A 14605-nucleotide genomic window follows, 5' to 3' on the forward strand; every position below is an offset into this window, starting at 1 on the left:
CACACCATCTCTCTACATGGAACTAGTATGAATGGTTCTTGAGTGTACTTCACTCCCATGATGCACAGCACTGATGCCTTGTACCAGACACTGGGAAGGAGCACATGACATTGTTAAAAAATATTCCCTGACCCACCCACTGGCATCAGTACCAAGTACACTCTGCACTGCCCAGGTGTTGCAGCTGGCTGTGAAGTTCCTGATGGCTCAGGGGTCTGGCTCCATCAGATCCAGAAACCAGTGGAGTGTTGCTGCTTGGGAACTCTGGTGCCTGGAAGGCCCAGGGGGGATGTCAGCTTTGCTTCATACTCCTGACTATGCAGTGTCTTGCTGGAGAGTGCTGGTCCTTACATATTGGAACCCAGGTCATGGATTGTGTGGAAAGGGGACTGTCCAGCCATCACAGGTCTCAAGTGGGTCTCAAATGTATATTCAGTGTCTCCACAGCGAGAGGCAGCACTGTCTGCTGGGTGAGCCACTGTGGCGGCTGCTCAGAAAGGGGCAGTATTGTTCCTGGGATGCTGAGTTCGTAGGAGAGCTCTCCAGGATGATAGCATCCGGAAGCCGTGATGTGAACTCGATTTCCTCATCTGTTGCTCAGCCATTTCCCACAGTGTGATGTGTGCTGTGGACTCGATTTCCTTGTCTGTAGATTGGGAATAATGACTCTCTTCTTCGATTAAAATGGGGAGGGCAAGAGAGGCTCAGTGTGCTCTTACCCAGAGATATCCCAGAGGACACAAAGACTTGAGCCAGCAAGTGTCACTATGACTTTCTTCTGCTGTTCTTTGCCCCTGCTCCTGCTTGCTTTATCTCCTTAGCCACCATAGGGCTGGCCAGGTGGCTGATTGATTGACCCTAGAACATCAGCACTTGTCCCACAGTGTAAGGCTGTGGGGCATCCCCGACTGGGCTGTGAATGGTGGGTACAAGGTGACTGATGGCCTAGGTATCACATACATTCACATTCATGTTTGGTTGGTGCAGATGTGTTGCTTGCAGGCGGTTCTTGAGGCAGTGCTTGCATCTGGTCACCAGGGCACTTCTCAGAGCACCCTTATTCTCATATCTCTCCCTTATAGCCTTTGCTACAGCATGGAGGTTCAAGGTGTTCACCCTAATGCCAGTCTGCGGACCGTCTTCCAAAAGAAGTCAGATTTTAAATGTCCACAGAGACATTTCTTAGCATTCTAGTGAAGTGCACATCTTATTTTTGTAAACCAGGAGAGCGTAGAAGAGCTGATGGACTTCTTCCAAGCCACCAAGCGATACCATCTCAGCAAGAGGTTTGGCCACAGAGAGTACCTGGTCCAGAGACTGCAGGCCATGGAGACCCGCGTGCAAGGGCTGCTGAACACCGCGGCTACCCAGCTAACAAGCCTCATCCATAAACATGAGAGGTAAGAGTGAGAGCGTGTAGCCTCATGAGGGACACAGGGACACAGAGACACTGTCCCCTTCTTCCTGCCCAACAGCATTGGGAGGCTGATCCACTCCCAAGACCAGTCCCTGCTTTCCGCTATGGCTGAATGCTGTCCTCTGGTTCATCGTGGGGTTCTTTTGTTGTAAATTCCCTCTTGGTAGACTTTTAAAAACATACATGGTAGTCAAGACAACCGTGTGATGGAATGATGTCCCCACCCATCAGCCTCTGCCAGCTCTGACTCATGGCTTCATGCTCCTGTCTTGGGCTGTTTGGAGGAATAAATTCTGAGCCATGTTTTCTGGATTAATCTATGAAGGATGACATGGTGTTGGGACAGCCCTCGTCCCTTCAGGTCTAGCAATGACCCTCACAGTTGGGTATAGTACACATGGGTCTTGAGCTGACTAGGAACCATACAGGGTAAGGTGAGTCCTGCCAAGCAGGCTTCTCAGAAGCTCCCCCTCATGCCTCTAGTCGCAGTCCCTGCCCGGCCATGCTCTGAGACAGCCTCCTTGTAAACAGTGAGATGTGCTATCTAGGTCTGAAACAAACTGGGACGGGACCGTGAGGTTGGCCTGCTCGTGAGCACACATGGTTTAGTGAATTGGTTCTACACCTCAGGTCGTGTTCCGGGGACTTTGAAGCTTCCTGCCGCGGTTAATAAAGATTCAATAAGATGCAGATTATGTAGGCACTGCCCATCTTGAGATGATAATGGATTTATCACTGCAGTCTGCTTGGCATTCCTAATTAACACTTGCTGAAGCAAAAGGAGGGCTCCTGGCCTCAGCCTGAAGAAACAGCAGCTGCTGGGCTGCCCTGAGCATTTTCCAGGGAAGGCTGTCATACTTCTTATTTTAAATTCTGTTTTAAAACTGGGCACAGACCATCTCTCTCTCTCTCTCTCTCTCTCTCTCTCTCTCTCTCTCTCTCTCTCTCTCTCTCTGTGTGTGTGTGTATGGGTGTGTCTCTTTGGTTGGGGGAGGGAGGGTGTGTGTGTATACATATGGAAGCTGGGAGTTGGTCCTGAGTGTTTTACTTTCTGGCTTTCTTCCTTACTATTTAAGACAGGAATTTTTTTTCCCACTGAATTTAGAACCCAGAGATTGGCTATCCTGTGTGGCCAGAGAGCTCCTGGGATCTGCCTATGTCTAACCACCTCACCAGTGCCACCACTAACACACCCTCTCTCCTGCCTGGGGTGACAGATGTGTGCACCCATGCCCAGCTTTTCACACGGATGTTAGCATCTGAGCTCTAAGTCACTGTTTTTTGAACAGCGGCCACTTTAGCTACAGCCACAGACTGATGTTCTGAAAGCACCTGCTTCTCTTCCTTCCTCCCCCATTCCATCAGCATCATCCGACCTGTGTAGAACTGGGGACACAGCCAAGGGATGCAGACAGGCTGGGGGATGTGATAGCAGGAGAAGCACACACTTGTCAAGGGTCTAGGCAAATAAAAAGACCAGGACAGACATTAGGAGAGCCAGTGTAGGGACTGGCGGGGGAGTCCCTCCACCTGTCCAAGTGGTTGTTGTAAGTCAGTTCCGGTTAGAAGGCACAGGTCCCAGGTCCTGGCATGTGAATCCCACTGAAAGGGCAGAGATGGTGTAACTGACACACAGTGAGCTGTGAGGCTCAAAGGGGTGGGTGGGTGGTGGTCCTTCATGCTGTAAGTTTGCTCTACTTGAGACCCCATGAGTTGGGTGTTACCCACATTTTGGAGATGTCTCTTTTCTGTTGCTGCCTCAGAGTACCACGGACTGGACACAATGTGAGTTTATTTGGTGTATGTTCTGTCTGGACCGTGGAAAGGTTAAGACTTCACCTACTGAGGGCTTACCCCTATGTTGGACCATGCAGAAGGCATTGCATAGTGACAGTGTTTGAGAGAGAAAGGTGAGGGGTCAGGGAATAAGATTCCTTTCACAGATAACCCACTCCTGTATTTATTACCCCCCCCACACACACACACACTCCTTCCCTGTCACTTCTCATCCCCTCTTGCTGGCCATTTCTGATTTAGCTCATGGGTTAAGACTTATGGGAAGTTAAATGCCAACATGAATTTTGAAGGGATCATTCAGACCATAGCATCTGAATCACTTCCCGGGTGTCCACAGCCCCTCTTTGTCTCTCTCTCTCTCTCTCTTCACCCAGGATTCTTGGTCTCCTCTTCTTGGAAAGAGACACTCTTAATACCCCCTGGTCTCTGCAGAATATTTTTCTCCCCAAATGTCTGCCTATTTCTGACCCATCAGATCTTTCTCCTTCCATCTCCATGAACCCCGACTTCACTCTGTAAATAACATATTTGTGTCTCAGCGGCAACTTCTCCTCCTGGAAGTTTTCCATCTTGAGACCAGCCTAATAAGAACCCCCCTCCCATGCAGTGGTCCAGCCTGTGGAGAGGAGGGAAGTCCCCTAACTTTCTATCTTCTCCGTGTAGGGCTGGCTACTTGGATGAAGATCAGATGGAAACGCTATTGGAGCGTGCACAGACAGAAACCTTTTCTATAAAACAGAAGCTGGACAATGACTTAAAGCAGGAAAAGAAAAGGCTCCGCCAAAGATTAATAACCAAGAGGCGGCGAGAGCTTCTGCAGAAGGTATGTGAGGCATTGTGTTCTTCCTTTCTAGAGAACCATTCCCACAGAGTAACAGACATTGCTGTCAGCGCCTGATGCTCAGAGCTGGTGTCATGATCTGCCATCTGTAGTTGATTAGTTGTGACTTCTTAGGATCCTCTGTGAAGGAGGATTCTGTGTCTCAGTATAGCAGAGTTTGTGGTGGACTAGTCATGTCTGCATTGGAAGAGACTCAGAGGATGATAAAAGGTTCTGGCTTTTTTATGTTTAATTAGCACTGTGCATTAGATAAGACAATGTCTTTAATCCTTAGGAGGTGCAAGAGTGACCGTCACTGTTTCACTGGGGAAGGCATGTGTAATACGGATGGGACCTGAGGACAAGTAGACATTTGAAGCAGGCAAGAGGGATGTGCAAAGCTGCAGCAGCAGGCAGCACTGCCTTCTAAGTTTGAGCATTAAGACCAGAGTGTACTATTGCACTTGGCAAGCAAAGAGCAGAGTGGGGCTGAAATCAGTGGAGGGGTGAGGCCAGGACTGCAGGGGCGCTGGAGGGGTAACAGCAGGGCCAACTCAAGGAGGCATGGTATGCCAGTCTGAGGACTGACCCTCTACATTCAGACCAACTAGATTTAAAAGGTTTAGGGAAGAGAGGGTGACCCTAAGTTTGTGATTCTGGAAGCTTGTTGGGAGCACTTGGGAAGGCAGACTGTAATCTAGCGTGTGGCCAAATGAATGTTAGCAACCACTCGAATTGACACGGTACCCAGAGTTTATCAAGACAGATTCAGAAGTCTCATGGAGCCTCAGGGACCCCAGGGTGACATAAGGTAGTGTATCAGTCCAGCTGGGTAGAGAGGAGAGAAGGCAGAGCCAGGGGGTTTCAGCTGCATCTCTGGATACTGGTTTTTATTTTTATTCTTTGATAATCTCACACTTGAATACTATGTGTTTTGATCTCCACCCCTCACTTCGGCACCCCCTCTCTTTCCCACACATCCCCCCTCAACTTCATGTCTTCTTCTATTTTTGTTTTTTTAAAATGTGTGTATGATCATTTTGCCTGCATGTATGTGTGTCACACCTTAAGCCTCCCTGTTGTTGATAGAGGCCAAAAGAGGGTGTTAGAGCCCCTGGAACTGGAATTGTAGATGGTTATGAGCCATGATGTTGGTGCTGGAAATTAAACCCAGATTTTCTGGAAAAGCAGCCAGTGGTCTTAACCACTGAGTCATCTCTGTGTCTCTCTCTCTCTCTCCCCATCTCCATACTGTCTAATTAGTGTTGCTCATATTCACATAGGCTAAGGCTGACCACTGCACCACTGGCAACACACCAGGAATCACATCTCTGATGAAAACTGGCTTTCCCTTGCACCTGGAAATTGCCTGTCGCTCCCTGGCTAGGAATTAGGCTCTGTGAGCCCCTTCCTCATCCTGTCAGAATACTGACTTATGGTTTGATTTAAGGCAGGTCTTGTACATATAGGCACTGTTGTTGACAGCTCATCCTTTTTTAAAAAATTAGATATTCTTAATTTACATTTCAAATGATATCCCGAATGTTCCCTATACCCTCCCCCTGCCCTGCTCCTCTACCCACCCACTCCCACTTCTTAGCCCTGCCATTCCCCTGTACTGGGGCATATAACGTTTGTAAGATCAAGGGGCCTCTTTCCAGTGATGGCCGACTAGGCCATCTTCTGCTACATATGCAGCTAGAGACATGAGCTCTGGGGGTACTGGTTAGTTCATATTGTTGTTCCACCTATAGGGTTGCAGCCCCCTTCAGCTGTTGGGTGCTTTCTCTAGCTTCTCCATTGGGGGCCCTGTGTTCCATCCTATAGATGACTGTGAGCATCCACTTCTTGACAGCTCATCCTTATAATGTCTGGGTAACTCTTCTCCAAGTATTCCAGCTCTTCCTCTCTCTGTCCCTCTTCCCCAGTGCTCCCTGAGCCTCTGTGGGGGTGGGATAGGTATGATGTAGGTGTTCCATTGGAGGAGGGGTGTAACATAGCCTCTGGTTCCCATAACCTGACCAGTTATGAGACTCTGTAATAGCCACCATCTACTGCAAAAAGAAGTTTCTCTGACCAAGGCTGAGAGCCTGATCAAGAAACCCTAGAGACTGCATTTTATTAACACATCGTGTCCCCCTGAAAGCCATGCTTCTGTCTCTGATCACTGAAGAGTACTCCATCACCAGCACCGCCCCTTTCACGTATTAAGGTGGTCACGCGTGGGAGCCCAGAGCCACATTTCCTAGACGGTTTGGCCCCATCCAAGGTTGGTGTCTGGAAGGAGGGCTGAATTCCAGGCCCTGATACAGGTCTTGGCCATTTCTCACAGATGTTATTTTTAGCAGTTACTTTTTATAAGTGTTGTGAGTGACTCAGAGGTATAACAGCTCCACAAAGGCTATATGTTGTGTTATCAATGTCAAGGACATGGCCAGACACATGCAGTCAATAAAGAATTGATTAAAAAAAATTGGAGGACTGGATGAATGGTCCCAGGGGTCGAAGCATGAGCTGATGGAAGAGTGGTGCTTCTGCTTCTTAAATAGACTAGAGCCTGTAGGCCCACTGTCACAGGTACCGCCGTGATAGGCATCTTCGTGAAGGGCAGGACTTTCCTACTGTAGAGCCTTAGTACCAGATATCTGTCACTCAGGAGGTCCTTTCCCCAGGATTGGCTTAGGGTCTTCCTAAAGAGGATCCACTGACTTCCTCTTTAAGCTGTCTCCTACAGATAAACATTGGCTCCCCTACTCACATATCATAATTTTAGTGACCACATGCCAGACCCATAGTAGGGCCAACAGCAAGTGTGCATTGCCGCAGACTCTGCCATAGGCATTTTCCTAAGTGGGCAATTTTCTTAAGTGCTGAGCATGTATTGAGCAACTCATGAAGGTGTCTACTTTAGTGTAGGCGCTGTTGCTCCATTTGACAGATCAAGAAACAGAGGCAGAGGGAAGTCAAGACTTGTGGATGGGAAAGTTGGGCTAGAAACCTGGGGGTTCTGTGTGTGTGTGTGTGTGTGTGTGTGTGTGTATTTAATATATAGCTGCTTGTCAAACATGAACTTTTAACCATGGTGTGTGTCTTTGTGTGTGTGTTTGTGTGTGTGTAAGAGAGGGGTTGCTGAGGTATGAACCAAGGATCTCACACAGGCTAAGTAAGCGCTCTGTCACAGAGCTGCATCCCCAGCTCCCGTGTCACCCACTCACTCATAATTTACTCTTTATTTTGATACAAGGATTCACTCTGTTGTCCAGGCTGACCTCGAATTTACAATCCCCCTGCCTCAGTCTCTTAGGCAGCTGGAATGACAGGCCTATATCACGAGAGCCTGAGGTTTGGTTGTGCCAAGCAGTTTTCTAAATTGTTGGGGACAAGACAGTCCATATACTTTCTGTGTCTCTGTGAGTTTGCAAAGAAAGTACTGCACCTCTTCACCTTGATTCCCTGTGCTCCTGTGCTCCCACAGCCGTGGGTCCTGCCCATTCAATTGCCCTTTCTCACATTCCCGCCAGCACAAGGAGCAGCAGAAGGAGCAGGTGTCCCTTGGTGAGGCTTCCAGCACTGCGGAGGATGCAGTCCAGTACCTGCACCAGTGGAGGAGCGTGATGGCCGAGCACACTGCTGCCCTGGAAGAGCTGCAGGAACGTCTGGACCAGGCTGTCCTGGACGACCTCCGGGTCCTGACTGTGTCGCTGTCTGAGAAAGCCACGGAGGAGCTGAGGCGCCTGCAGAGCACAGCCATGACACAGGAGCTGCTGAAGCGCAGTGCTCCCTGGCTCTTCCTGCAGCAGATCTTAGAGGAGCACAGCCGGGAGTCTGCGGCTCGCACCACGCAACTGGAGGCAGAGGAGAGGGAACGTGGCCAGGAGCTGGTACAGGGCGTGAGGCAGAGGCTACAGCAGGATGCACCGGAGGCCTACACGGAAGAGCAGGCAGAGCTGAGGCACTGGGAGCACTTGGTGTTCATGTGAGTGATGATATCCGGCGTGTCACCGACTCACTCATAATTTGAGCTGCTTATTGTCACTGCACACAGAACCATGTGATGACTACTCCTATAGGACACAACCATCCAGAGTGACTGACATTCTTGACCCTTTTCCACCATACTAGGAAGGGACTAGTCCTTGAGGAGGGAGAGGCAGGATGTCTAAGCATATGATGTCATCCCCAGACAAATAAGATTTGCAGCGTTTATTAGTGGTACACACTGCCTAAATGTCATACAGGATTACACATGATCGGCAGGGTCATCATGAGATGATGTACTGTAGGCCAGAAGGATGGGTAACCCAGTTTCTGGGGCTGGGGGGTGGACATAGACCTATCTGAATCATCCAGTGGGTTGCCAGTGAATGAAATGTGCCTGGTCCCTCCATAGGCAGTGCTGTAACATAGGCAGTGTGGTAGTCAGGCCTGGAATTCCAACCCTTGGGAAGTGGAGGCAGGAAAGTCCGGCCTGGACCATGTGATGCCCTGTCTCACAGTAAAGTAAGGGCTGGGGAGGTGGCTGGCGTGACTAAGTGCTTGCTGCAGAAGCATGGCGACTGAGTTGGGAATCCCTAGAACTCAATAAAAGAGCCGAGCACAGAGCCTGCAACCCTAGCGCTGTGGAGGCAGAGGCAGGAGGGCTCAGACAGTCTCACCAAACCGGCACACTCCAGGCTTGGTAAGAGACTATCTCAAAAGAATAAGGTTGAGAACAATTGAGGAGTAGACCTAACATCGACATCTGGTCTCCATATTCATGTGCACACACATGTATGTGTACCTGCACACATGTGTGCATGCACACGCAAAACATGCACTCACAATAGAACTTTCTTACAGGAAGTAAAAAAAAAAAAAGGAAATGCTACCTTGCCAAGTGTGGTGGCACAGTCCTGTGACCCTGGCATTCAGAGCCAGCAGAGATCATGAGCTTGAAGCTAGCCTGGGCTACATAGTGAGAACCTGCCTCACAGAACAAAAACAAAAGAGGTGTGCTGTCTGCTTCAGGGACTTGAAGAGTGCATGTGGTGGCGTGCATGACAGTGTTACGATCTTCTCAACCCACCCTACAATGACAGCAGCCATTCAGGTAACACATGAGGGACCCACAGGCACAGTCCTGACCCCACTCTGCATTGGTTTTGCCTGGCATGCCACCCACTCACTCATAATTTGAGCTGCTTATTGTCACTGTACACAGAACCATGCAGTGGCTACTCCTATAGGACACAATCGTCCACAGTGACTGACACTCCTGCTTTATCTCCAGAAGCTGCAGGTGGTGGGTTAGGCTCAGCTGCAGAAGCAGTGGGACAGTCAGTAGCATAATCCAGGGGTCTCCGTCTGACAGCTACACTTCTCTAGGACACTTGGCAGTTACTTGTGCTGGCTCAGGTTTGACTTGGGTCTTGGGTCAGGTTTGAAAGGGGTCTTGGGCATGTCATAAGGGTCCACAAAGCATTGCATGCTTGCTGAGGGGACGTTTGGGGAGCTGCATACATGCTAGAGTAGAGGGAGCATGACTGTGGATGGAGAAACGTGTGTTTAAGCTGGATACCAGGCTCCATGTCCATGTGGGAAAGATGCTAAACTGCTGCTGGTCTCAACTTCTTGCCTGTAAAATGAGGTGATGGTATTGAATCTTTTGGGGGTGCTTTCTGCACTGCATGATGTCATCTGAAGGGTGTGATGCAAGAGCCTACGCTGCCCTTGGGGACCTGTGAGTAGACATGGAATGACACAGTGTCTATTTATAACTGTCCTCCCTGGAGGAAGTTACTTAAGTTTTCCTGCCCAGTGCTTTTCCCAGGAACCAACCTTGCTGCCAGGAGAACAGGCCACGTGTCAGGTGTGTTCAGAGAGTGGTATTGACTAGTGTGTGTGTGTGTGTGTGTGTGTGTGTGTAGCATGTGTGGTGTGTATGTGTGGTATGTATATACCTATCTATGTGTATTGAGATATATGTGTTTGTATGATGTATGTCTGTATATGTGTGTATATGTGTGTGTGTGTGTGTATGCATGTGCATGAGTGTGTGTATGCGTGTGCATGAGTATGTGGATGCACCCATGTGACAATCCTAAGAGGCTGGGTGTCCTCCATCACTCTCAACCTTATTTCCTTAAGAAAAAGTCTCTCATGAACTGGAAACTTCATTTCTGGTATCTGGCTGGGAACGAATCCCTCGGGATTCCCTTATGATTTGCCCGTGACTGCCTCTCAACGCTGGAGTTCCAGTTACACACAGCCATGCCTAGCTTTTTATGTGGGTGCTGGGGATTTGAACTCAGGTTTTCATTACTGCACAGCAAATGTTCCTTGTTGCTAATGATATTATCTGGCTTGCATTCAGCAGTCTCCCAGTTGGCCCCATCTCCGTTGTGAGCCTGGCTTCATTTGTTTTCTAGTCTCTGGTGAGTTGTTTTCTTACCCAGGGACACAAGACACTGTCTCTCTGCACAATACGAATGAGATCTTCTAAGGCCACTTCTTATAACCCGTATTGGTCCTTAGTCAGCTCAGGTGATGCTCGGCCTGGACCTACCCACAGTTCAGTTGGTGCAGGATTCTTTGATGTGTTTAATGTGACATTCCCATTACCTGACGATTATTTCCTTCTACTTTATTTGGACCTGTATTGCAGGGAGTGTTTCCAAGGCCAGCATGAAGTTAGCCGTTTATGGAGTAATGGGATATCTTGCTTTCCCATCAGCAAACTCTTATGACTTTACCTCTGGGGGTTAAGGAGGGTCAAACCACACACTCACGCTGCCAGCTGCTACCAAGCTTTGCTGATTTGAGACCCTGGGGGGTTGTGACCTGAATTTCTGAGGCATTAAGTAAAAATGGCTCTTCACTGTGGTTCTGAAACACGCTTTTATAAACGAGATGGACTGCGGCAAACCCTCTGAGCAGAAGGGTAAACGGATACCAAGAAATAGCAGTGCCGTTGAGCCCTGCCCACAGAGCCTAAACCAGGTTTCTGGCTCAGTGCTGAGCCCCAGCAGGACAAGATCCTGCCTCACGCATACCTGCTTTCTGCTGGCCACAGTCTGTTAGAAGGCTGATGAGGGACTGTTCACGGCAGAGTCCCTGTAACTCAAGAGTCCTTGTTAACAGAGGGCAACAGGCAGAGGCCGTCCTAGGAAGAGGGATCAAGAAGAGGCATTCAGAGTGTGGGAGCTGTTAGGTGATGTCAGCTGAGGACCCTGGGCATCTCTCAAAGTCAGACTGGTTTTCCATCAGAGAACTTTCTAGAACTTTTCAGTCCCACATGCTACACTCAGATGTGAGCGTCTGGAGGCCACCGTTGGTGTCCTACGGTAGGTATTCTACACGTATACACATATTTCCTGGTTTCAGAGCACGCACAGAGTGCGTTTCATGCTGCGTATGTTGACAGAACCCTGCCAGGAAAATCAGACAAACCTTGCTTGTCTGCACAGAAAACTGTTTGAAGAACATGAATAGAGGCACACTGGCCAAAGTGGGAGCGCGGGGTGGGGGTAGGGGTGGAGCTCTCCTCGAGTCACTCATTCCCTACAGTTCAAAGCTGGGGTAAGGATTATCATTGAGGTAGCCAGTATCTGGTCCTGTGGTTGCCACAGCCCAGCAACAAAACCTTGGCTTAAAGCCACAGACAGGTTTTTCTCGAACACGAGGGAGAAAAATGAAGGAATGGGCTGAGTTGCACCCCCTCAGAGGCTCAGGGGACGCTCTGCTCCTTGTTTTCCTCACCCCCCTAGTGTGGTGTGGTGCTGACCGTGAGCAGATAATTTGGGGGACCCAGTTCAGTCCCCAGCACCCAGGCAAGCAGTGTGTGTGCCCAGCATGGACTGGGTTGTTAAATGAGTCACTGATCTCTCATTCTTTTATTTTTTCACTTATTCACTTTACATCCTGCTCACTGCCCACCTCCCAGTTACCTCCTCCCACAGTCTTTCCCCATCTACCCTCCCCTTCTCCTCTGAGCAGGTTTGTGGGTATCCCCTACCTTGGCACTTCAAGTCTGTGCAAGGCTAGGTGCCTCCTTTCCCACTGAGGCCAGGCAAGGCAACCCAGCTAGAAGAATATATCTTCTAGTTGTATGGGCAACAACTTTTGGGATAGCTTTCCCCTTCCCCCCACCTCCAGTTGTTTGGGATCCACATAAAGGCCAAGCTGCACATCTGCTCTGATCTCCATTCTTTATGCAGGACTCAGTGCTAGACTTGTGCACCCATTAAGTGAACCTCCCTCCTCTCCACTTATGACATGATGCTTATGTGGCTGGGTGGACAGTGCCTCGTTTGTCTTACACTATATCAATGTTATTCTCTGCACCATATACATTAGGCACTCAAGAAAGGCACACAAAGTTGTGGATAAGCATCTAAAGCTCTTTGCTCCAGCTAGGGATTTAACTCAGACATGTTGTGTCTACAGCCTCTCTCCAAATTCCTTGCCATGCTGTCTCTGATCCAGTTCATGGTCACTGTCCCCTCCCAGGAAGCTCTGCTGTGCGGCCATCTCACTGTCTGAAGAAGACCTGCTCCGGGTAAGGCAGGAGGCACAGGGCTGCTTCAGCCAGCTGGACCGGAGCTTGGCCCTCCCCAGAGTCCGTGCACGAGTGTTGCAGCAGCAGATGCAGATGGCCTGGCGGGAAGCAGAGTTTCGGAAACTGGACCAGGCCCTGGCTGCACCCGAGCTGCAGGTAGGGGGTGTGCCTGTCTGAACTGCCATTGCAGTGGTGACTGTGGACTCACGGGCTCCTGTGCCTCCATCAGCTCTGAGCTAATCATCTCCTTTCCCCCACCCATTACTCTCTAGCCAGGGTGGCCTTTGAACACTCCCAGGGCTTCTCAGTTTGCTTTATCTTAAGGATATGAAGTAGACCACAATGGTGCCAAGGGCAGTAAGAGCAGTGACCACCGGCAGCCATGAAAATCAGCCTCCCCCACAGCTTATAGCCATACCCTTCTGTTTCTCCTGAGCATCGCGCAGCATGTCTGGCCTAGTTATCCTTGCCTTCAGCTCACATCACTTTCTGAATCAAGGGTCCAAAAGGCCCTTTTGCGTTTGACACAGAGACAAGTTCAGTGCGGCTGAGCTATGAAAGGGGGCTCTGGCCTAAAAGCTGAGGACTGACAGCCATCTTTAGTGACACCTCTTCGTTGTGTTCATTCTCCAGAGCCCTGTGGACCAGCACAGGATAGACCCGACCCAAGGCTACAGCTCTGCTTGGCCTGTCCACATCTGTCCTGGTGGTGTGTTCTGTTTAGTCCATTCCTTAGACCTCCTTAGGACCTTTGTGTCTCCCAGCCTCGGTTCAGCCTCTGCTTCTAGGGAGCCAAACACAAGATGAAGCCCTTGCGTCCCCTGCTTCCTCTGCCTGCAACATGTTTTGTAGTCTAGTCAAGTGTCAGCTCTATGTGGTCTCTGCAGAAATCCACTTCTTATGCAGCACTTGTCTCAAAACTGAGTGTCTCTCTACCACCTTGGCCTGGGGTGGAAATTTGCGGTTCTAGCCATGTACACATATCCCTTTTGGCTTGGAAAGAAGCCAGCATCTCTTCTGATCTGTCTCTTCCCACAGTCCAAGGCAAGAAAGCTGCGTTCCAAGGGCAGAGGCAAGGCCGATCTTCTGAAGAAGAACCTGGAAGATAAGATCCGACTATTCGAGGAGCGGGCCCCTGTAGAACTGGCTGACCAGGTAGGGCTGGGCTCACTTACCCTTCCTCCACATCTTTCTCATCCTAACACCCAGCACACTGTCCATCCTCTTCTCAAATATTCTGTGCAGTCATGCTGGCATTCCATAGCCAGGAACCACGTGCAGGAGCATTCACAGGGTACCCTATCACTGTACCCACAGGGCACACAGGTTGGAGTGATGGATGGATTCTGCATACTTAGCTAAGGCCACAAACTGATTGGGGCCATTGAGGGAGTAGAAGAAATGTATATTTCCAGCACCAGTTCCCCCAGTCTGTAGTTCTCTAGAAGGAGGACCCACCAGAGAGAGGTCAGATGCTTTCAAGGGAGCTGTGGCTAGAGAAGGGACACTCTGTGGAAGAAAATGGGCAGACCAGGCTTGACTAAAGGATACTACTGCACTGGTACAGAGGCAGCCCAGGGAATGTGGGACCTCTCAGAAAGGATGCTCTATGGGTGTGCTGAGCCATGAGGGGTGTGTGTGTGTGTGTGTTGGGGGTGTGCTGAGACAGGAACTTGGTGGAGCTTGTCAGATAGTAAGCTGGGAATCAATGAAAGCCAGCTTGCTGGTATTATTGAAGTGGGGCAGCCCACTGAGAGATAGCTTTGTTACCTGGGCGACCAGGTACCAACTGTGAGTTGTCAGAGACCAGTCGAGATGCAGACCAGTTCCCATCCACTGCCCAGCCTCCTCCCCCGATGGTGCCTCAGCTCTCTCTACTCCTTTGAGTGACTGACTGCTGAAGAGCAAACAGACAAGATGTTTGAACATTAGCATGGCTGCTGGGTCAGTGAAGTAAGAAACTGTGTTGAGTAAGCCAGGCCTCAGAGAGAGAGAGAGAGAGAGAGAGAGAGAGAGAGAGAGAGAGATGTTGAGA

At 49.8% G+C, this 14605-nt stretch overlaps 1 protein-coding gene across 1 annotated transcript in view; it reads left to right on the top strand.

The window, feature by feature from the left end:
- The window catches only part of Evc2 (EvC ciliary complex subunit 2), an 84594-nt gene that overhangs the window by 39838 nt on the left and 30151 nt on the right, over nt 1–14605 (top strand). The window contains exons 10-14 of the mRNA XM_029476919.1: nt 1225–1400; nt 3878–4037; nt 7556–8010; nt 12522–12726; nt 13609–13725. Coding sequence (XP_029332779.1) covers nt 1225–1400; nt 3878–4037; nt 7556–8010; nt 12522–12726; nt 13609–13725 — 1113 coding nt within the window. The remainder of the gene's footprint in view (nt 1–1224; nt 1401–3877; nt 4038–7555; nt 8011–12521; nt 12727–13608; nt 13726–14605) is intronic.

Source organism: Mus caroli, chromosome 5 (genome assembly GCF_900094665.2).
Source record: "Mus caroli chromosome 5, CAROLI_EIJ_v1.1, whole genome shotgun sequence".
In the NCBI taxonomy this organism is placed as follows: domain Eukaryota; kingdom Metazoa; phylum Chordata; class Mammalia; order Rodentia; family Muridae; genus Mus; species Mus caroli.